We start from the raw sequence: 21,424 nt of genomic DNA on the forward strand, positions 1-21,424 counted from the left end.
TCGAGTTGGACAGCATAATTGAATGTCAAGGAAGTAGAGTAGTGTTGCTATTGGACAACTGTAGCGCACACAGCGTTAACCCGAAGCTGACATCAATCGAATTGATGTTTCTGCCTCCCAACATGACGGCAGGCATGCAGCCGTTGGACGCCGGCACGATAGCCAACTTTAAAGCTTTATATTGGCGGCACATGCTGGAGTGGCTAATCTTAGTCATTGACTGCACAGCTCCTGGCATGTCGGGCCATGCAGATGGGCCCCCTGACCTGAAAATCAGCCTTTTGAAGGCCGTGCGCTTCGTTTATGGTGCGTGGTACGTGGTGAAGCAGTCCACTACATAAAATGCTTCGAAAAGGAGGGCTTTGTGCAACAGGATGAACCTCATCCCCCCCCCCTGCTGATAGTGAGACCAACACGGTGGATGCCACCGACTTCACCGAGCTCTGGGAGCACGTCGCTACTGGTGACACAGTTGGTGCGTCAAAGGAGGAGTTCTTGACTGCAGACAGTGCTGCCTCATTATGCGATGAGATCACCGACGAGGCAATCGCCGGAGGTGTGCTGTCACAAAAGACGGCAATGTTGTGTGACGGTGGCAATGGCAGCAGCGACAGTGACGAGATTGACAGTGGCTCCACGACCTCAACCTCGATGCCCACGAAAAGTGCACTGTCGTTGATTGACTCCTTAATTGATTTTATGCATTTCAAAGGATTGCCACCAGTGTTCGTGCAGCAGCTGGAAGCTATGCAAAGTGCGGTTGTGAAACTAAATCTGCCACAAAAGTAAGTGCAGATTTCAGATTATTTCAGCGCGCCTAACGCTTGACAGGATCATTGGTGCTAGAAATAAAGTTTTGTTTTTCACAGCCTACTTTCTACAACATCTATTCTTTAGAGCAAATGGCAAATTCAGCTTCGGAGCTATGAAGGTACATTCGGCAGCTTTTTTTACGGCAGTCCAAATATAGCGATCATCGTTTATAACGATCATACTGCATTTACCATATTTCTCGATATTGTTATAAGTGGACTGCACTGTATAGCTCTACCCCCCAATGCATTTGTCGTGTCCATGGGCAAAAATGTGGGCTGATCATGTAGATATTACATAGGAAGAAGTGTAACATAATAAGATAGAAGTCAAAACAAAGAACTTGTTTACTGTGAAGTAATATTAGAATTCAGATCACCCGAGCTTCTTCAACACAGGCCCGAAGCACGGCATACAAGCGTTTTTGCATTCCCACCGTAAAGCAGCCGCAGTGGCTGAGAATTGAACCCATGACCTTAAGCTCGGCACCAGAACACCACAACCAGCTGAGATGCTACAGCGGGTTGCCAAAGAAGTGACTACAAAATACCACACGAGCACCACATGATGGCTGTGTTGTACATTTGCTGTGATTAGAGAGGTCTCCTTTTGTCTGTACAAGCACACACTACTGCCAAGCGCGCCAAAATATACCACAGTGGTTGAAACCTAACGGCTGTTTGTTGTGTGCCTCTTATGTACTGGTACCAGTGCTGAACTCCCATTCCTACTGAAATTATACCACTGCAGCCTTGAAGACGAAAAATTCAGCTATGTGCTGCTACCAGCAAATACTGCTTATATCATTATCAAAGTATGCCACAGTGGTTGAAACCAAGTACACAAACACATGCAAAAAGAAGCTACCACAAACTCAGCGCTTGTTTCTGTATGTGGCGGTGAAATAAATATAATGCCAAGAAGTGAAGCTTTGCAACTTCACAAACATCTGCTTCTCATTCACAAGTGCAACCAGATCCTTCAACTTTTGCCCAGATTTCAAGGTTTGCCAGCAGCAACAGGGCAACATGGTACCATGTGACCATAGCACTAATTAAGTCCCTCCATAGTTCAGGGATACGAGACATTGAGGGGCTCTGAGGTCTGAAATTAGTAACAACCATATAGTAAAGCCAACAGACACTGATTGCAAGGAGAGCATGCTCAATGTCACGATGCTCGGGTCTGGGTTTTCTACGATGTACAGTGCTTCATTGTTACTGGGGCTAGGGGAAGGCGTTCGCAACAGGGCAAGTGATAAACTGAAAAAATCGTATTACGCGATTCCCTGGCATCAACGTCTGGAGCAACCATCACTATCGAGCCATTTCAATTTGTCAGCTAACACATGATGGACCTCCTCTCAATGCCCTTCACTCATTAGTCATTTAGACTTAAACAACTAATTGTTACGGGCACCAGCAAACATTCACGTTTCTTGAAAAAGTGTCCAAATCTGTTATGTAATTTAATATAATGCTGCATATTACTCAGCCCTAGAAGTACTATTTGTAAACTACTATTACAAAAATAGGTGCACAAAAGTCACTTAATGTCAAATAGATAGAAACATGAGTTAACCTGCCAAAATCTTTTGTCGATATCATAAGTCTATATCAGAAAAGTCATAGACCGCACAAGCGAAGAAGAATTCAGCAGCTCTCATGACCTATGAAGGTTGCCTATAAGCACATCCAGGAGAGGGGGAGAAATGCTCAGAGGTCATGCCTCCAGGAGAAGTAGGTGTACCTGCAAGCCAGTCATGTTCAGGTGACTCAGGCCTAGCTGCAGGGCACTGAATGTGGGAAGAAGGTAACTCATGTACAAGTTTTCGTCCCTTTGGACTCTGTAGTTCCTGTCAAATTTAAGTTCTCAAAGCTGCGTCGGCTGTCAGAGCTTGTTTCATCAAAAATGCAACTGGTTACGTGTGATCGGTTACTGAAAATGTAATTGATTACAAGTGACTAATTACATGTAATTTCTTGGGTACAAGCGTGTTATTAACCTAACAGCAATATTAGGTTTCTTCGCCTGGTGATGTGCGCGCGACATCCATTACAGCCCCACCGTCTTCATCCTAGTTCAAGCACAAACCACCGCACTGTCAGTGTGTTACGAACCACTACTGCACAAGGCAATATTTCCAGGTAAGATGACGGCAAGGAATTTAGGCCTTTCTACATCACAAAGAAAACTTTGGCTAAAGCTGTCTGAAAAGGCTAATTTCTGAAAAATAATTGAGCAGTGAATCCATATGGCCCACCACTGCACTGAAGGGCAGGGGTCAAGACCCAAGATGCCACGTGACATCGGCAGAGCAGCTCCAATATAAAAGGAGGCAGGTGAGGAATCATGCTTTACCGTGGCCTCGCAATGTTTCATTTGCTTTGATCTCTGCAACTCATCATCAGGCCATTTTGCGCATGCTGCAGGACAAAGGCCTCTACCAGTGATCTCCAATTGCTCCTGTCTTGCACCAGCTGACACAATCTTATGCTCACAAGTTTCCTAACTTTGTCACACACTCTCACTTGCTGCCTTCCCTGGCTATGCTTCCCTTCCCTTGGCATCCAATCCGTAACCCTAACAGACCACCGGTTGTCTGTCCTGCACATTAGATGGCCTATCCAACTCCATTTCATTCTCTTAAGGTCAACTAGAATATCAGCTACCCCCATTCACTGGTATTCTCTCTGCTATTATTACACTTTACAAAATATTCTTCACGTAGAATCCTCCCTGGAATGGCACCTTATGGAATCTAGAATACAACATAAATTTCAAATGGGACCAGGGCAAAATACAAAGAAATTCTGCCATGCTATCTGTTATTCAACCGGCCCCCATCTCCTACCCCCTTGCCCTACAACCATGCTACCGCCCTTTCAGGCTACGACGGCCTGAGAGAGAGGTCGTAATCTGGCGCAGTCCGAAAACTTGGATGTTGACTGCACCAATAGTACTTTCAATGCCACTGATAGTTAAAGAAAGCTACGAATACTATCGACCGTCAACTCATCAATAGTTTTGCATCTCTACCAGGTGTTCCTGTCCACATTTTCCAGTTTCGGCAGAGCTGCCTCGGCTACTCTGCCAAACATTCTCATTCAACTAAAAGGAGGAAATATTGCTTAGCATCACTATATTATATATAAGTTCATGCTGTACCACACCTGAGCACAGAAGGTTAGAGTAAGTCATGCTGGCATTGTCCTGCCCTCCGGAGGGTCCCGGTTGCGTGACCTGGTTGGCCTCCTCATAAGCCGTTGCATCTTGGACACAGAACAGCAGGCCGCCTACAAACGGGGCAGAAGCCAACGCTACTTGTGCAGTAAAGGCAAATGCAGAACACCTAACAAAAAAGGCAGCTGAAAAATGTGTTTCACCTGCTTTTAGAAAGCCCTCTTCACCAAACAAAAGGCATGGGTAACTCTAATATTCTAGAATATTCCTCCCTTCGATGTTCCACCTCAACTGAGCAATGATGACTGCGAATGGAAACCCCTGTGAATCTGGCTGGCAACAGAGACTGTTAAACCTTGTTACAACAAAATTGCATACAACTTAAAAATACCTTCATTATTTTCTATATTCATTGTAAGCATACAGGCTGATATGCACGATACAAACAATAAGAAATTAGAAACATGCTTTGCACGATTGTTAGTACACAACCATACAATTGGCTTAATTATATGAGACCAACTCGTTGGCCTTGCTGGCTGTGTCTGAAGCAAACTACACAGCTGGACGTAACACACACATATGTCCAGAATATGTAATTATTTCCAGTTTCTCTTGCCGGGTACTCTTGCAAACCGATTTTTTGGATGCGGATGATGCTGCCCACGGACCGGTACTACGCTAATATGGCCATCAGTCTAGCCAGCAAGTGTGACCTCTCGTTCGATTGCTGATGAGGTCTATTATTACGAACAGCTTCCAGCAATGGCTTATCGTCAGCCATTCCGCCAAGCAACAGCAAATTTTGGTCAAGGCAATATGCCTTGACCAAAATTGACCAAATCGACCAAATTTTGACCAAAGGCAGTATGCCTATGCCACTAGGTCTAACAAGCGCTGTTTTATCATGAGTCGGCAAGTAAAGTAGTGGTTTGGTGCCGTCAACATGGCAGCAACTTTGTCCCCGGCCACCATGTTTGCGGCACCACATGCGGATCATGTGACACAAATCGAGCAGCAGGCAGAGCAGCGTACGAAATTTTGCTGGGCCGTGGCAAAGTCCCAGTAAGTGAGCAGGTTTAAGAAATCAGAGACATGAATTTAGGCAAATCTGTGAGCTAGCAGCCATAATTGTAGCTCCCATAGACACTAGTACAAAAGCTCCCTTTAGTAATCACTGTTGGAAGCTCTAGGAGTGAAACTACATTGTAATCTAGCATTCTCCCTATCTCTTCTTTATCTCGTAAGGTTACCCATGCTTGTACGATCTCTTCCCTGCATTTTTTTTTCCTTTTCACAGTTGTCTCCTGCTGATCTCTAACCAGTTAACAATCATATCAGCTTTGAATCCCAGCACTTCAGGAAGGCGGACATTCTCTACAAATAAAATGTGAAAAGAATGTTGATGGTAGCGTTAGTCCTCGACTGAAATGGCCACTGCGCTTCGATGGCGCTTTACAATGATTCTTGAAAAAAAGACCTTGTAGTGAGATGCTGAGGATGACTAGGCAAATGCAGTGAAACGAAGGTGCACTTCCCAAGCAACTTCTCTCGGGAATTGTTGAGGAGAGTTTTGGAAGTGCAACGTCATCTTTAGTCAAGTGACAGCGCTGTGCTCTACTCAGTGAAGTCGAGGCAGATCTTCAAGACGAGGCTTGTGTTGAGAATGCAGGAGTTAACAAAGTGAGCTTGAGTACATCACAAGGACCACGCTCGATATCTTGCATGTTGAGGTGGACCATCGCAGCAAGTACGCATCTTGTCATGCAAGATGGAGGCGATCTTTTAGGATTTCTTGATGCACTCAATTCTGTTAACTTGTAAATGAAATGTTGCTCACAATGAATTTTGCAATATCATTGCAGTTGGTTATAGCTGGACTTCAACCATAGATTGTGGGGTGTGTCAAGCAAAATTCAATTGAGAAAGCTAAACGAGGAAACTGAAGGTTGGCAGGATTTCCTTGCCGCTAATAATCCGCTATATCATGGCATTTAGTATTCAACACACAGGCCTGGTGTTCAGATTTATGCATACACCATGCAATAGCGTAAAACTACATTCAGTTGATAAAACTGATTAAACTGACAGCAGACAGGAATTCTCTCATTGGATATATGTTTAGAAACCACCACGTCATGGCCTTCAATACGCAAGACACAGCCTTAAGCCACTTGAAGAACCTCAGAAAACTAGCACGACTAAACGAAACACCAGCAGAAAGTGGTCTTACCAAGCAACATCTGGGTGTTGGTCGAATCCGTTTCTATCTGCAACGCTCCAATCAGCAGGTTCATAAGCCGCGCTCGCAGTGACTGAAATGTGATGGACTGGTTTGTGCCAAAATCTGCAACAAAATTTTGATAAGCTGCAATGAGCACATGATCCACGGTTCCTTGTTTTTTATCTAACTGGCTTTAGACTTCAAACGGTATTCGTCATTGTCTCAACAGCATTGCTGATAATACAATGTCAGGCTATTTGAGAAATGAGTCACATTTGAAGGTAAGATTACAGACGACTTATCACACACACACCACATTACGCAAGCAAAGTTGTTAGCCAGATGAACAACACACAAGTTCTGTATTTGCCAATACGACTGTCTGTGGACAACTGACAAATTTCTCAACTCCTCCTTTTTCTTTGGCTTTTTTCCTTCCACCTTCACAAAAGCAAATTGGTCATCCCAGCAACTGTGAAGACCATGTAAAGAAGTTTTCACTTGTCAAACCATGTTGAAGTATCATCACACACTAGCCAGCACCAGTTTTTTTTTCGTCCTTTATGCCAACACAGCATAGGGAGTTGCATAATTTTTACTGCCAGTCGCTCAGCAGCATGAGAATTTTTTCACTGAGCGCAGAAAACTCACCTTTCAAAGTAAGGTTCCCATAGTGCAATGGCAAAGGCAACATCGACAGCAACAGGTGCGTTGAAGCCCAACGCAGTTCAACCTGGGGCACGTTGGAGAGAGACCTACCAAGACACAAACACAAAAGAAAAAAATGTGGACGATGCCATGGAGGTGCATATGGAGACCATGGGACACCAGCCGTTTGCACTGACCTGATCTTGGAATCCTTATCGGCGCAGAAGACTGACTCGAGAGCTTGTAGGAAGAGCGGCAGCAGGACGTTGACTCCCTCCAGATCTTGGCGGAAGAGGTTGCACGAGTTGAACAGGATGCTGGCTACCACCTGACTCCGCAGCTGAAGAAGCGCAATGGGGCACGTTCGTTTCATGCTCAACATTCTGGGTTAATGGCACATACAAAAGCATGCCTCGACTCAAAAGCTCTTCTGAGACTGATATGGCAAGAGGGCAGCCACCTCTAGAATTATCTTCACTGAAGCATCAAGCTTAAAATTCTGTAACTCCACAATAAAAAATGGGTACAATTTTGTAAACCACAATATCTAAAAGTCATCTAATAAACGTCTAACAGATGTCTAAAAATGTCTAAAAGGAGGATCAGGATGTCTAAAGTAGACAGAAGTGGTTGACTTATTGAATTGAAGCCGACAGAAAGGTAGAATAATAAGTCAAGCTAGATAGACTATTTATCCAGAAATGCCAATATATAAGATTATTTATCCTGTGCGCCAATGTATCACTTTATTGTGTAGAAAGTTGTCGCTGAAGGTTCCACTACAGCTCTTCAATTTGAACCACCCGGGCCAAAACAGACAAGCTGACGTAATTTCCACATGACCTCCCTCTATGGCACTTTCTGCGAACCAGCCACGAATGACGTCACATGAGAGGTGCCATAGTTCACAAAAGGTGGCACCACTTCGGTTTCTTCATTTTTATAATTTTCTCATTTAGGAAAGGTTTGTACTCACTAGAAATGATGAATTAGATATTACAGTAGCCTAATAATTAAATCTGGCTTTACTTAACATCTTTCTTTAGGGTCCATTTAATGTCCTATGTGTGTCCTGCAAACTAATTCCAGGTTTGGTCCGCAGGGAGTGGATGCATCATGATGTCATGACAGTTCGTCTCACTCCATTCTTGCAATTGTTGTGGCTTCTACACACATGCGCAGCCAGAAGCAATTAGCAACAGAACTCTCATTGACTTTTTTGTTATCAGCAACATCACCAATGCACGATGTCAGCAAATTTCACTTTGTGTCATCCCACCATAATAACATAGATGATGCCACGTCTGATATTTAGCGACCAACTTTAGCATCAAATGAACTAACCCTTTACTTCCGACGGACGAGCTCGGCATGTCTACTCGTGTTGCCCACCAGCTACCATGGATGAGCTGAGCTAGTTCCCAGTAAAAAGTGTACATTTATCTCACCAGAGACAATCTGAGCATGTCCACATGTCTAGTCCTGTTTTTCAGTCAAAAATGGTGCTGCACAGAAAGAAATTTGAAATCTAGGTGTATTTTTAGAGGTGGCAATATGAAAAACGATGTCGTCATAGGCCAGCACGCTAAGTGAGGCCACGCTAATGGAGACCACAATAAGTGAGGCCTTTCCACATCACTGAACATGATTCCACATGGCAGTTGGCTGCGTCACAGCTGTCATAAAGCAAAAGTCATGTTTGGGACAGTCACATTTTACAGTGAAGCTGTATACGGCTAGTTTCAAGCAGATCAATGTCCGTAGACCAAAAACCGTGGGCCAATCCAAAAGATAGTGTAATACTCGGCTGACCTGCGGCAGAGGTGAAACATGTGTCAAGCACTTCACCAACTTGCAAAAATAAGTTTAATATCTTCGGTCCAAATACAACCCGTATCGGATATTAAGCTAATAAGAACAGATACTACACTTTGACGCGTGTCGGTCATGTCTATGTTCGCACCACCCTCTTTTTGTCTGCATTCCAAGCGCGTGCGTATCTCCTTTCCTTTCCTTCCGCTCTCTCATGGTGGCGGTCCCGTCAAAACCTCACGCGTGTCTAGTTTCCTCCAACTCCTCAAGGCAGCCGTCCTATCATCCATGTATATAAAGATTGTGGTAAACGAGTCCGTACCTATGTTCAAAATTCTGTGTCAGATCTGTGGCATACGATAAACAGCTTCACTGGTCATCTACCTTCACAAAGTGGAATGGCTCATGATTTTTTTTTACTTTATTGGCACTGAACATGCCAACTTTAAGCAATGCAGCAAAGCCAACTTTTTAAAAAGTTTTTATGTGTCTTTCCTAAATAAATATTTCATTCTGAATGCATTTCTGGCATTTATTTAGTCTGCCAATTCCATCATGAATATTCAGAAATCTGAATGTTTTGAACATTTTTCCGAACATGCAGTAGTGTTTATACTACTCCAAAAATATGTGTAAACACTGCTTTGAGAAAACTTTAAATTAAATTCTGGAGTATTACATGACAGAACTGAGATTTTACAGAACCCAGCAGAACCCAGCACCTCCACCAGATATGTTACGTAGGAAGACACAGACAAAAGCTATATGGAGGTATATTTACAAGGAAATACGCTGCACTTGGCCAAGAGGCAACAGCCCGCGCTAGCCTCTCATCGTCGTCGTCTTCACAATGCTCGCCTCTTCGTCATCGCAAATACTGTTCCGTAGCATTATGAAACATGTCGTTGTGGGAAGCTCTGGATTAGTTTCTGACCCACTGCGTGTTCTTTAATGTGCACTTGAATCTAAGTGCATGAGCGTTTTTGCATTTCACTTCCACTGAAATGTGGCTGCGATGGCCGTGGTACGAATGTACGACCTCTAACTCTGCAGCGCAATGCCATAGTCACTAAGCTAATGCAGCGGGTACTCCTTTGAGCTTGATTTGAGTTTATACATAAAAACAGATATTACAAAATGTGTATATATAAAGGAGGGTCCCAGAGCAGTGATACTGAAAACATGACTCTAGGTTAGAAATTAAAACAAAGCATCACAATTCCTTTAGGTTGGCAACACAATAGAACATCAGTAGAACGAATTAATATCAAAGAGAACACAATAAACAGGAAATAAAAGGTAATCAAACAATGTTAGACTGGAATAAAATATAACCATCAAGGAAATGGAAGTGGCAAAACGTATATGCTTCTAGAAGAACCAGAGAAACTGACCTACAAGAATAAAGAAAAACAAACAAGAAACCAGCGGGGCAGAGCAAAGACCGAACTGAAACAGAATGCAACAAGCACCTCGATGCTGCCCAGGCAGTGTTGCAGGGCGAGGTAGAACCGGGAGAAGTAGACGGGCAGGATCTCCTCGCCCGTACGCTTGGAGCAGAAGAGACGGCAGAGCGTGCCCACGGCTTCGGCCTGGCCGGCCTCGAAGCTCTCGACGCTCAGGCACGGTGGGAACTCGATGGCCTCGGGCATGCCCGGCAAGGACGTCGAGCCGCCTCCCGAGGCCGAGACCGCGCTGCGAGTGCTACTGCTTCCGCTACCGGCGGACTCGAGAAGCGAGCCCGAGCGCGAGTGCATGCTGCTTTCCGTGCCTGCACGTTCGTGTAAAGCGATGTCCGAGATTGTTATTTTGTTCAAAAACATATATGAGAGGCAATCATAAAGTTTTTACTATCGGTACCGCACATTTGGAGCGATAGGCATCAAAATCAGAGCACTGTCTCTGGCTTTAGCGGAACATAACAATCTTATGCATGAATGCATTATGCCGACAGGAGTCGAATTAACCGAAGTGGCATGCCTTTAAGTTCGAACGGAAAAAATTTTTATTTCCAAGCAATGTATAGTTTCACACCAGGACATTCCAGTGCGTTCGAATTAAGCGAAAGTTTATTAAGTGAGATTGATTAAGGAATAGTCAACTATGCAGTAGACATAACGGAAAATAATGAAAAAGCAAGCTATCAACTGCCACCAAAAGGGCCACCACATCTGCCTACTCTTTAAGAAGGAGGGCATAGAAACATTGTAATTAAAGATAGGAAGAAGGAAAGTAAAGCAGGAAGAAAGACGACAAAGACATCACAAAAACAAAAGTAAAACAACAACAAATAATAGAGTATGATGTCCTATGAGAAATCTGCTAGGTAACATTGGAAGTTCATCTTTGTGTCGAGATTGCTGCCTGTGAAAGCCAAATTAGCGTTCTGGTTGTTAACTTTGGTTATGAATACCTTGGAAGCAAAGTAACATACGGCTGTCTTAATAAAAAATTTTCTGTAATTACATTGTTATGAGCACGGCATTCAAATACTGTAATTGTTTGCACCATTTGTGTCTGTCAACGAGCATAAACCCTGTGTGCAAACAACATTTGCATAGCCAGCGTAGCCAGCCTTTTTATTAAAGCACTGATAGTGCAATGCTGAAGGCCCTCAAATTAAATTAATTTCCGAGGTTTAATTCTGTATTTTTATGCACCAGAACCACAATATGATAATGAGGCACACTGTATTAAAAACTATAGATTAATTTGGACCACCTGAAGCTGGACCACCTGCCCCCATCGAAATATGGCCACTACAGCTAGGATTTGGTCTCGCATCCTTGGGCTTAGCTGTACAACGCCATGGCCACTACGCCACTACGCCACCTGAAGGCCCTGCATATCTACGCTATCTGAAACTAGGTTATTCACATTGATTCACGATCTCATTGCAGTTGTCCTACATAGGATTAAAGTCCACCAGGTCTCCTCACCTTCAGCCTGAAGGAGGCCAGAACTGCCCTGCGCATCCAGTTCAGAACCCACCAGTGCCGCCTCAAACAGCCACGCACCGTACAGGTGCAGTACCGAGTTGCACCGCGGACGCATAGGTGCGGGCGTTGGCCTCAGCTGCTGAGACGCAGTGGTGGCTGGTGGTGTCGGAGGCGGAACCAGAGGGGCCGTGGCTAGCGACGCTCCCGTCACTGCTGCGGGTGCCAAAGCCGATGCCGTACTCGAGCGGATGTTGGAAAACACCCCTGGCTTCGACATGCCTGGAGAGAAAAAGCCATTAACGGTGATGCAGTTGTTGTAGTAGTCGTTAGAGTAGTAGTCAGTGGTCGTTCAGGAAGGCACTGTTTTTTGAGGTATACAGGGCAGTCCACTTATAATGCTATCAAGAAGAATGAAAAATCCGATTGTTATAACCGATCAATGCTATATATGTACAGCCGTGACAAAAGAAAAAGAGCTGCCAAACATACCTTTGTAGCTCCGAAACCAAATCTGCCACTTACAATAAAAAACTGACGTTGCAGAAAGTAGGCTGTGAAAAATGAAACACTTATTTATGCCTTTAAACAGCATGTCAAGCGTTAGGCACCAAAACAGCCAGAAATCTGCACTAGCTTTCACGGAAGTTTCAGGTTCACAACCGCGGTGTGCATCGCATCCAGCGGCTGCATGAACACTGATGGCTACAGAGCGCATGAAATCAACGGACGACTTTATCGACAACTGTACACTTTACGTGAACATTGGGGTTGGTGTCAAAGACGGGCCGCTGTCAATCTCGTCGTCACTGTCGTTGCTGTCATCGCCTCTGTCACACAACGCCACCGTCGGTCGCAACAATGATCGCCCTGTCGGAGATTTTTTTGTAGAACAAGGTAGCGCTACCTGCACACAGAAATTCCTCCATCAAAGCACCACCTATTTCATCGCCAGTAGCGATGTACTCCCAGACTTCGGAAACGTCAGCAGTTGCCACCGTGTTGGTTTCGCCCTGGCACACAAAGCCCGCCTCTTCCATTGATCGGCGTGGTCATTGGTTTTAGATTTCATGATTATGACACTCTTGGTTTTCAGAATTGTCAATATCATCGACTGCGCAAGTTAGTACTTTGAGTCTTACAAAATTTGCAGCTTCATCTCAAGTGACACAACTTTGCGCTTCGTCAGCACATCTACTACTAATCGCTAGTCGGTAATTTGAGGAGTATCTCAGAATACGAGCTCTCAGTGCAGCGAAACTCATTTTGTTCTTGCAGTAGAGCATCTAGAGTATATCAACTGATGATAAAAAAGAAGGAAGAAACACATGAGAGTACAAATAGTTCAACAGCAGAAGTAGCTTCCATGTGCCCTATGGCTGTGTCCATAAGCAAGGGTTCATTCCAGAGGTACTAAACAGTGCAAACAAAACAAAAATAAAGGCAGAAAAACGGATAACACTACTACTTACAGTGAGAGACAGCATGTGTGTCAGTCAACCAACCAGTTTGACTGCAGATGGTATTGTGAGGTTTTACTTGAGCATTGAAAGGGAGACCTGGCAAAGCAGCCAACAGTAACACTGATGCATTTCGCAATAAATTTTAAGGACAGATATCTAGAAAATACACTACTCTTAATGATTTCCACCAACAACTAGACATACTTCATTACGTCTTAACCCCGTCTCGCACCTTTAACACATGTCCTAAAAAGAATAACTGCAGCTTAACTAGTGACTCTCTTCTTCATTTACAATCTCCACACTGCAATTCGCCGTGCAAGTGATCTCCTCCTCTCCACGTAATCCACCTGACCAGACCGAATTGCACTACATGCTCCAAGAAATTTTTTTAAAATCTGTTCAAACATGATATATGGGAGGCATGCCACCACCAGCTCGAAGCATAGGCATCATCGACTACACACCTTTCAAGTTTGAGATGGCAGTGATGCGGGTGGCCCCCCTCCTCTGATGCGGGGGAGTCGTGGTTGTCCCGGACCCAGTGTTTGTACTTGCTGATCCGCTGCCCGTTGAAGAGGAACTGCTGTGGGATGTTAACTTCTGGTGGTCTTCGTCTGCCACAACAGGGCTTATGCCTGGAGTGACAAAGTCACAGGGAGCACCAGGTTTAAAGGAGTGAGCACTGTTCTTTTATGGGAGTCCTCATCCCTGTCCAATCAAAATACTCTTTCTCAAATAGTAACTGTAGGGCCTCGTAAAGAACTTGTTTAAATTTGGGCCGGAAACTGCCTGCGTGGTGCAATCAGAAACGATGCCAAACCCACCTTTGCAACGTTTGTATGCTTTACAGCATACAGGAATCATGCGGCGAAGATGACTTCAGGTAACCCGAAGCTGACTTTAGGCTGCCGTGGTGCAACACATATCCGACCCTTCCCCATTTTTCTTGATAAAAGGTCGCATGCGGATTAGATTTCTACTTTGTTTAGAATCTTTAATGTCATTTCTACACTAGTTTTCTACTTCAGACATATAAATATAGGGTGCGTGTTGAACTCAGGGCCCTCCTCCCTGGGGATGGAGGAGTATTTGCAGTTCTTTAACAAATGCTCCCCCATGCCCACGGTGAGCTCCAAGGGGCTACGCTGCCCAACGAAGGCATGACGTAGTGGTTCCTTGGTGCGCGCTCTGTGCTGCAGAGAGGTGAATTTCTCCTCCGTACTGCTTTAAGGATTGGGTAAATACCATAACCAGGCACAGTGAGCAACAGTTATTGCTAGAACATCTTCCTAGGGCAGGCCAAAAATAGTCGTTTTCAATGAAAGGTGACGTGTTTAACACATTTAACCCATTCTACCGACAGAGACGCTGCCACAAAAGAGGTCACTTTGGGGGTCACTATATGGGTCCAGAGCGTGTCTGCTGACTGGTCAAGAACAAATTACCTGGTCAAGGCCAAATTTGTGACCAAATAACAAAAGTTTGGGCCCATAAAAACGCATGGGCACTGGACGGGATCGAAATTAACTGACAAATCAAATTAAACAGTGTTGAGTTAATGGAAGTCCACTGCACTGATGTATGTATGATGTATTTTCATTTGTGCATTCCACTCTGCTAGGACCCCTAGCCCTCTCTTGCAGTTAGCAGTACTGTAAACAAACAAATAAATAAATAAATAATTGACAATCACTGTGATTGGGTGGAAGTTTTGATGCTAATTACAGTAGAATCTCGTTAATTTAAACTTGCTTAATTCAAACTTTAGTTTAATTCGAAATGATGCCATGGTCCCGTCAAAGTTATATGCATTCCAATGGGCGAAAATGCCCGGTAATTCGAATGCGCAAGCATTTGCGATAGTTCATTCGAACATACTATGCTCCCACAATGCTCTCCGCAGCGCACCAAATCACCAGCAGATCCGCTGGCAGCCGTAACCACACTGTGGCTATGCCTGGCTTAGCTACGTCTAAGTTCGTTACCAAGCTTTTTGCTGTTCGGTGCCATGTTTTTCATTCAAACAATTCGCCACTGCTAGCAATGGCGCCAACTCTGTCTTTATAATCCTCGCCAATGGCTTCAAAGCGCAGAAAGCATAACACGTTGCATAACGCTGGTTTCTGAAAGTAAGTTATGCCGTTATACAGTAAATGTTGGTTCTTTACTTGCCAAAAAGGAAGCAGGTTCATCTCTGGAACCAGCTTATATTCAAAGTGCCATTATTCAGATATTTTCATGCAAAAATGCAAGTTCCGAATTTTGTACAACTCCAGCAACACAGAAGATTTGTTTAAAACCTCTTGCTCCCAGTTGGACTTCTGTCAACTTAAAATATTGTGGTGGTTTCAGGTCGCCGGTGTGTTTCACATTCGCCCATCATGGGTCATTGCAATGCAGTGAAGTCAGACTTCGAATGCATGACGCTGGCAGTTTATGCTGTGTTGCACAAATTCAGCTTGAGCTTACCCTGTTCTATTCTGCAAGTGTACAGACAAACTTGGGTAGGCACACTAACCGCTTTTGCTGCCCTCAGTTTAGCCCATGCGTATGATCTGGGACGCAATTACCAATGAGTGTCAGACTTCCTGTGATGTTTTGAAGTACACTGCTACACCTGCCTTGGCTGTCGGGCCTAACCAGCGCAGTTTCACTGGGTGTCAGCCACCAAAAAGATGGTTTAGTGCCACATAGACACAAATCTATTCACAGTCACTCCAAATAATATGGTTCAATAATCGAACAGGCACAGAAATCAGCATGCGTCTGACAAAGAATTCTTGCCTTGGCTATAAGCTACCGCATTTACTCGAATCTAACATGCACATTTTTCCCATAAAACGGGTCCAAAAATTGTGTGCGCATTAGAATCGAGCACAACCCTAAATCTGCATATCCATATCCTAAATCTGCAAACCATATCCCCATCAGCATTTCAACATGGCCAGCTCATACACGCTTCGAGCCCAGCTGTCGTAGCTTCATCCGTGTGCTGTAGTATGTGTGCTTAGGCTAGTCTACCCTACGTCTTCCCATTTTCTGTGTTTGCTCTATCAGCATGGAAGAGCCGTTTGTGAAGATGTGCAGAGTTCATAATAACGCCGCTTTTAAAAGGAAAGTGGTCATGCATGCAGAGACGAACAAAAATTGGGCCGCATCATAGGCGTTCGGAGTTCCCGAAACTTGCATGTGGGACTGGTGCAAACAGGAGAGGTGTTCTGCTCTGGTGGCTGCTGTGTATGGCTTTGCGGCTATGATAGACGCCGTAGTGGAGGCGCTGGATAAGTTTGTGCACATAAATGTAAGTACACGTGGGTTATTCCCCTTCGCCTCCATCAAAATGAGGCCGCTGCGCCCGGGAATCAAGTCCACGACGTCGCGCTCAGCAGTCAAACACCATTTCCACTGAGCTACTATAGTGAGTGACTGTGAAGAACAAGGCAGCGCACATATACCCAGAGTGGCATCGACGAGGGTGGCAATGCCCATCATGGCTCTGTGGAAGATGTGGGGCAGCGCGGCCAGGCATGGGTTCTGGAACGGGTCGACGATGGAGTCGCTGGCCTCCAGGAGGCTGTAGAACCCCGGTGTCTGGCTGACGATCTCGGGACGGCACAGGTCCACGGGGTTGCCGAGCACGTGCAGGAAGCGGTACCATGCCTGTGCCAGCTGCTCGCCGCTCAGCTCCGCGGCGAGACTGACCGCCTCGTCCTCTGCATGACAACCATGAACAATGCACATGGAAATAGTCAGTTGAAACACAACAAATGATGACTTGCTCTAGCTCTATACATGAACATCCAAGGGGAGGCGGCAGCTGCACCACAGATAAGAGACACCACAACATGGTGTCATAGTGCCAGAACATGGTGTTAACAGAGTTTTAGATTGTCCGTAAATGTATTACCGTTTATGGAATAGTGGGTCGCCAGAGTCGTAGACGGCAGTAGCCACGCTGGTAGCAGCATCTTGTGACGCTTTGTCCAACCACAATGCGTTGGAAATGTTAATGATTTTGGATTGGATTGAATAACTTTAATGAGAGGTCCTGCGAGCTACGGGACGCAAGGTCCCATAGAGCGGGCTACTCCCACGTTGGGACCGGGAGTTGTAACTCCCTGGCCGCATCGTGGGCTTGCTGGATGGCCCATAGCTGCTCCGCCAGGTCCGTGCTGCGTAATGCTTCTTGTAGCCTGGCGGAGTCTTGATCCTTGTTTGCGTGGGTCCGACCACACGGCCAGAGCAAGTGATGTACGTCTAGTGTGCTATGGCAATTTTCGCAATATGATGTTTTGTATAGGTCAGTCATGTAGTGATGTAGGCTGTTCTGCGTGGGGTACGTGTTTGTTTGAAGCATTCTGAACGTGAGGGCTTGAGGCCTGGTGAGCTTATTGTGAGGTGTGCTGTATATTCTGCGGTTGTTAATGATTTGTCACTCCCGAATCCACATGAGGAGCTAAATAGAATACAATTAGTCGCCGCCATAAGATATCTGTGGATTCTACGTTTAAACTCTGTGCCACAAGATGGCGCCACCAGTGCAGCCGCCCATGTATACGTCTCCGGTAACCTGGTATACCATAAACTGCAATACAATTATCGACAGGTTGAAACTTCCTAATGTACAATATCATTGCCTATCTCTGAGATATAATCCAAGCTAACCACTTCGCAACCTACACTGACAGACTCCTCAGCTGTACAGTTGCACAATTTACGGTTAGGAACCCCATTGGGGGTTCCTACTAGTCTACGTCCTTCATAAAGCACATGTCTAAAAATGAGCCATTTTTTTAAGTGCTCTAAGCGCTATGCTGTTTACTGTGCTCTAACCCTCACACTCAGAAATGCATCTTAACTTGAAGTCCATGCTTGACTTGGTCTAAATGAAGCCTGGCATGAACATATCCAAGACACTCTTTGCATTTCCTTCCGCGCGTTCACAACAGGCATCATTAAAAACAAGTCAAGCACGGGCTTGAAATAAATATGTATTCACAAATGCGGGGGTTACCTTTTTAAGCAATCACAGCTCGCAAACATTTCGTTGAGGACATGACAAATAACGGCTCACCCAGCTTGAGTTCCGGGTAGTGGTGACCATACATGAGGCGCAACACAGCAGCTGTTAGGACAAGGTTGATGCGGTTCCACTGCTCAACGAGCGCCCCGCGGTGCCTCCAAGTGCAGCACAACTCACGGAACGTCTTCCACAGGTTGGGTGACGGGAAGCAGCGACTACACGCCAGCAGCCACACCTCGAACAGAGCCGTCAAGATGCGCTCGCACATGTGGCTGCCCATGTCGTCTGCAACGGGCAGACGCAATCCCAGTCTGTCATAATGTGAATCATTCAAATACACACCGTAAAACCTGAAGACTCTCGGTATGCAGCTCCAACTACCTTTAGAGTCAAACTTTGTTGAAACAAAGTTGCGCCCAACCGAGAACATCTTTATTATTTCCCATATTCATTATAAACATATATTAATTTTGCGCTGATATTGATGAGATACATATTTAGATTTTCTTTATTAGGTCCAATAATTTGTTAAATCCATGTTCATTGCGTTGAGCATTGATCCATGTTAAATCAATGCTCAACTGTACCACACCGTCCATGCGACGTGCAATTTCTCAACAGCAACAAGAACACTTTGCTTTCACATTACGCAGGGTTCCTGTAAAGTGAAATGGTGACAAAAAAAAATGTATAGAAAGATTGCCCCTACACTAAGCTAATCAAATCAAATAATGAGGTCTAACATCCAAAGCCAACAAACAGCCTATGAGGGATGCCACAGTGGAAAATGGGCTTCGGATTAATTATATGCCACACAGGCCTTTCTAACATGCACTAAAATCCTAGCAGATGAGTGTTTTTTGCCTTCCACAACTACTGGAATGTGGCCACAAAGGCTTGGAATCGAGCATGCCACCTAGCGCTCAGCAGCAAGATGTTATAACCACTTGTAGAAAAAAGATTCCAGTGTTTTGTGCGCCAGAAACATTATCTGATTATGAGACATGTCGTAGAGGGGGACACTCCGGATTAATTTTAGGCCACCCAGGGTTCTTTGACATACGCCTAAATCTACATTACACAAGCAGTTTCTTTTTTTATTTACTCCCTTCGAAATGAGCCTGGCATTCCCAAGATTGAATCAACAACCTCGTGCTCAAGCAGCGTAACCGTGGCAAGTTGGCTAGCCATTAGGCTACCCCTGCAGGTAGTGCAGAAAAATAAATGGAAATAGAACCTTTTCTGGACGGTGGTGCCAATAACACATCATTGACAGCCAGTAGGAAGCGAAGGATCTCATCCCACGTCTCCTTCTCAATCTTTGTCGACTCCTGGGCGACTGTCTGAAGCCTCCTCAGCACCTGGTGGCAGAGCACCGCCTGGCGACTGATCATGTCGGTCTCTGAAAGAACGGATGAGGTTTAAGCTTTTTTCAGAAGGGAACGTTTCCTTCAAATTTTCTGCGTGACCAAAGGCTCCAACATTGCAAAAGAATAACGAAAGGAAGCCCCGATTGTTAACTTGACATTTCCTAAGTGGACGAAATCATGTGCAGCTGAACAAGGCAGCAAACAGCTCTGACTTTTTTAAGCCTGCAGAATATGTTAAGTGCAAAAGAAAAAGCGCTAACAGCATGGCGATTATGGCAAGTTGGCCGAGCTCTTTGCCAACAGCGAGCTTAAGCCTGAGACATGCTGTTGCCTTTCTTGGTAGTACAGACACTAATTGATTTAATTACTCTAAAGTCTAAATTATTTTGGTCTATTTGCTAGGCGTCTTTGTATTGTTCTAGCTCACGTATCATACTGTGTTGATATGCTTTTGTATTATGTACGTTTGATATACATCTGTTCATACTCGCACATTTTTTTCTTTATTATTTTCTCGTTTTTTCTTTTTCCTTCTTGTTTTTTTTTGTGCATTTCTACTCAACATGTCTATTATCCAGTTCTACTTTTAGACCTGTTTGTTAATCTCATGATATTGCTTTCTTTTGCTGCCATGTAGTAATTCCTCTCACCACCTAACATAGACCAGAGGTCACAATACAGTCTTTGACTAAGGGATCTCCTTTTGTATTTCATACCCATCAACACATGTAACCACTCTGAAGCAATAAACTTTGAAACTGGCCACGATCATGGACAACACAGTTCAGCATCTGACTAGCCTGCCAACAGGGAACGAGCGGCCAGTGGAACTAGCCCAACAACAATACGAGTGAATAAGAAAGGTAAATATCTTAGCAGGTATACCACAAAGCTATCTGTCGACAAGTTGCTGGGACCCTTTTTGGTTAGCTCTACTGGCTAGTGCGCTGTGACAGTTATGGGTGCTGTGAAATACGACATGTCAGAGTCTACTTGGCAGGTAATCTTCAGCCTCACCATGGTATGAGACAAGAGACACATTAATTTATTTCTTTACACTGTCCATATGGTTACACCATCACATGCGCTGTGCCAGCATTGTCTAGTACTGAAAGGTGCTTTTTTTTTTCTTTTGCAGAAATGTGCTGTTGGGCTAGTTAGTTAGACATAGAAGTGCTCCACCTTGCCTTGTCTATTTGGTTGTCCAGTTTTTTGTGCTGACAAGTATCACTATGCTTTCTTTTTTGTCCTGCACTCCTGTGCCAGTTCTCTAACATAGCCCATTGAGTTAGGGTAGAGGAATGCCATGCACGGTGCATGTAAAAACACAGGCTCTCTTTTGCCATCTGAAGTAGCTGGTAGGTGGGCAGGACATGAGACTGATGTGCAGTTGCAGTGTCTGCATTACTGTCATCGCTATGAAACTTGTGCAACTCACGGCTGTCCTCGCGAGGCTCGAAAAGGTTGTACAGGTGGCGCAGCATCCTCCTGAAGTACTGGTTGGCATCGTCTTGGACTGGCTTGGGGACGCACGGCTTCGGCTGCGTCAGGGCCTGCATCCACTCGCAGTAGACGTGGACGCAGTCCCGGATGGCCTCATGCTCCGTGAGCGGTAGCCGCAGCCCAAAGCAAATGACCTGGGAAGAAGGCGCGCGATCGTCAACTCTAATCTGCTTATTCCATTTCAAACACTTGTCCATTTGCCACTTGTCAGTACCCAATTTTCGACAGTGCTGACAACTGTTAACTGGAGTACCAACACATTTCGGTACAAATTTTGAAGATGTATTTCTCTAAACTGATGCTAAGCTGAGGATTTAAGCTAAGTGAACCTTGCTTTGCCACTGCATGGCTTTAAATGTGCAATTAGGGCATGTGCTCTATGGTTGTATAATCAGATGTTAATTAGCTATCTTTGTTAGTTAACTATCATCCCTTTGCAATTTGTC

General features: G+C 44.8%; 1 protein-coding gene and 1 pseudogene across 3 annotated transcripts in view; both read right to left on the reverse strand.

Moving 5' to 3' along the window:
• Window positions 1–21,424, reverse strand: part of LOC139050652 (ral GTPase-activating protein subunit beta) — a 61,225-nt gene that overhangs the window by 36,328 nt on the left and 3,473 nt on the right. For all 3 annotated transcript variants that reach the window (XM_070527244.1, XM_070527243.1, XM_070527242.1), the window contains exons 3-13: window positions 20,914–21,112; window positions 19,343–19,507; window positions 18,157–18,390; window positions 16,538–16,795; window positions 13,547–13,717; window positions 11,620–11,898; window positions 10,153–10,451; window positions 7,066–7,208; window positions 6,872–6,975; window positions 6,230–6,343; window positions 3,987–4,109 (exon numbers count right to left, since the gene is read on the reverse strand). In XM_070527244.1, coding sequence (XP_070383345.1) covers window positions 3,987–4,109; window positions 6,230–6,343; window positions 6,872–6,975; window positions 7,066–7,208; window positions 10,153–10,451; window positions 11,620–11,898; window positions 13,547–13,717; window positions 16,538–16,795; window positions 18,157–18,390; window positions 19,343–19,507; window positions 20,914–21,112 — 2,089 coding nt within the window. The remainder of the gene's footprint in view (window positions 1–3,986; window positions 4,110–6,229; window positions 6,344–6,871; window positions 6,976–7,065; window positions 7,209–10,152; window positions 10,452–11,619; window positions 11,899–13,546; window positions 13,718–16,537; window positions 16,796–18,156; window positions 18,391–19,342; window positions 19,508–20,913; window positions 21,113–21,424) is intronic.
• Window positions 8,638–8,817, reverse strand: LOC139051157 (U2 spliceosomal RNA; annotated as a pseudogene).

The sequence above is a fragment of the Dermacentor albipictus genome, chromosome 10, assembly GCF_038994185.2.
Source record: "Dermacentor albipictus isolate Rhodes 1998 colony chromosome 10, USDA_Dalb.pri_finalv2, whole genome shotgun sequence".
Taxonomy (NCBI): Eukaryota; Metazoa; Arthropoda; class Arachnida; order Ixodida; family Ixodidae; genus Dermacentor; species Dermacentor albipictus.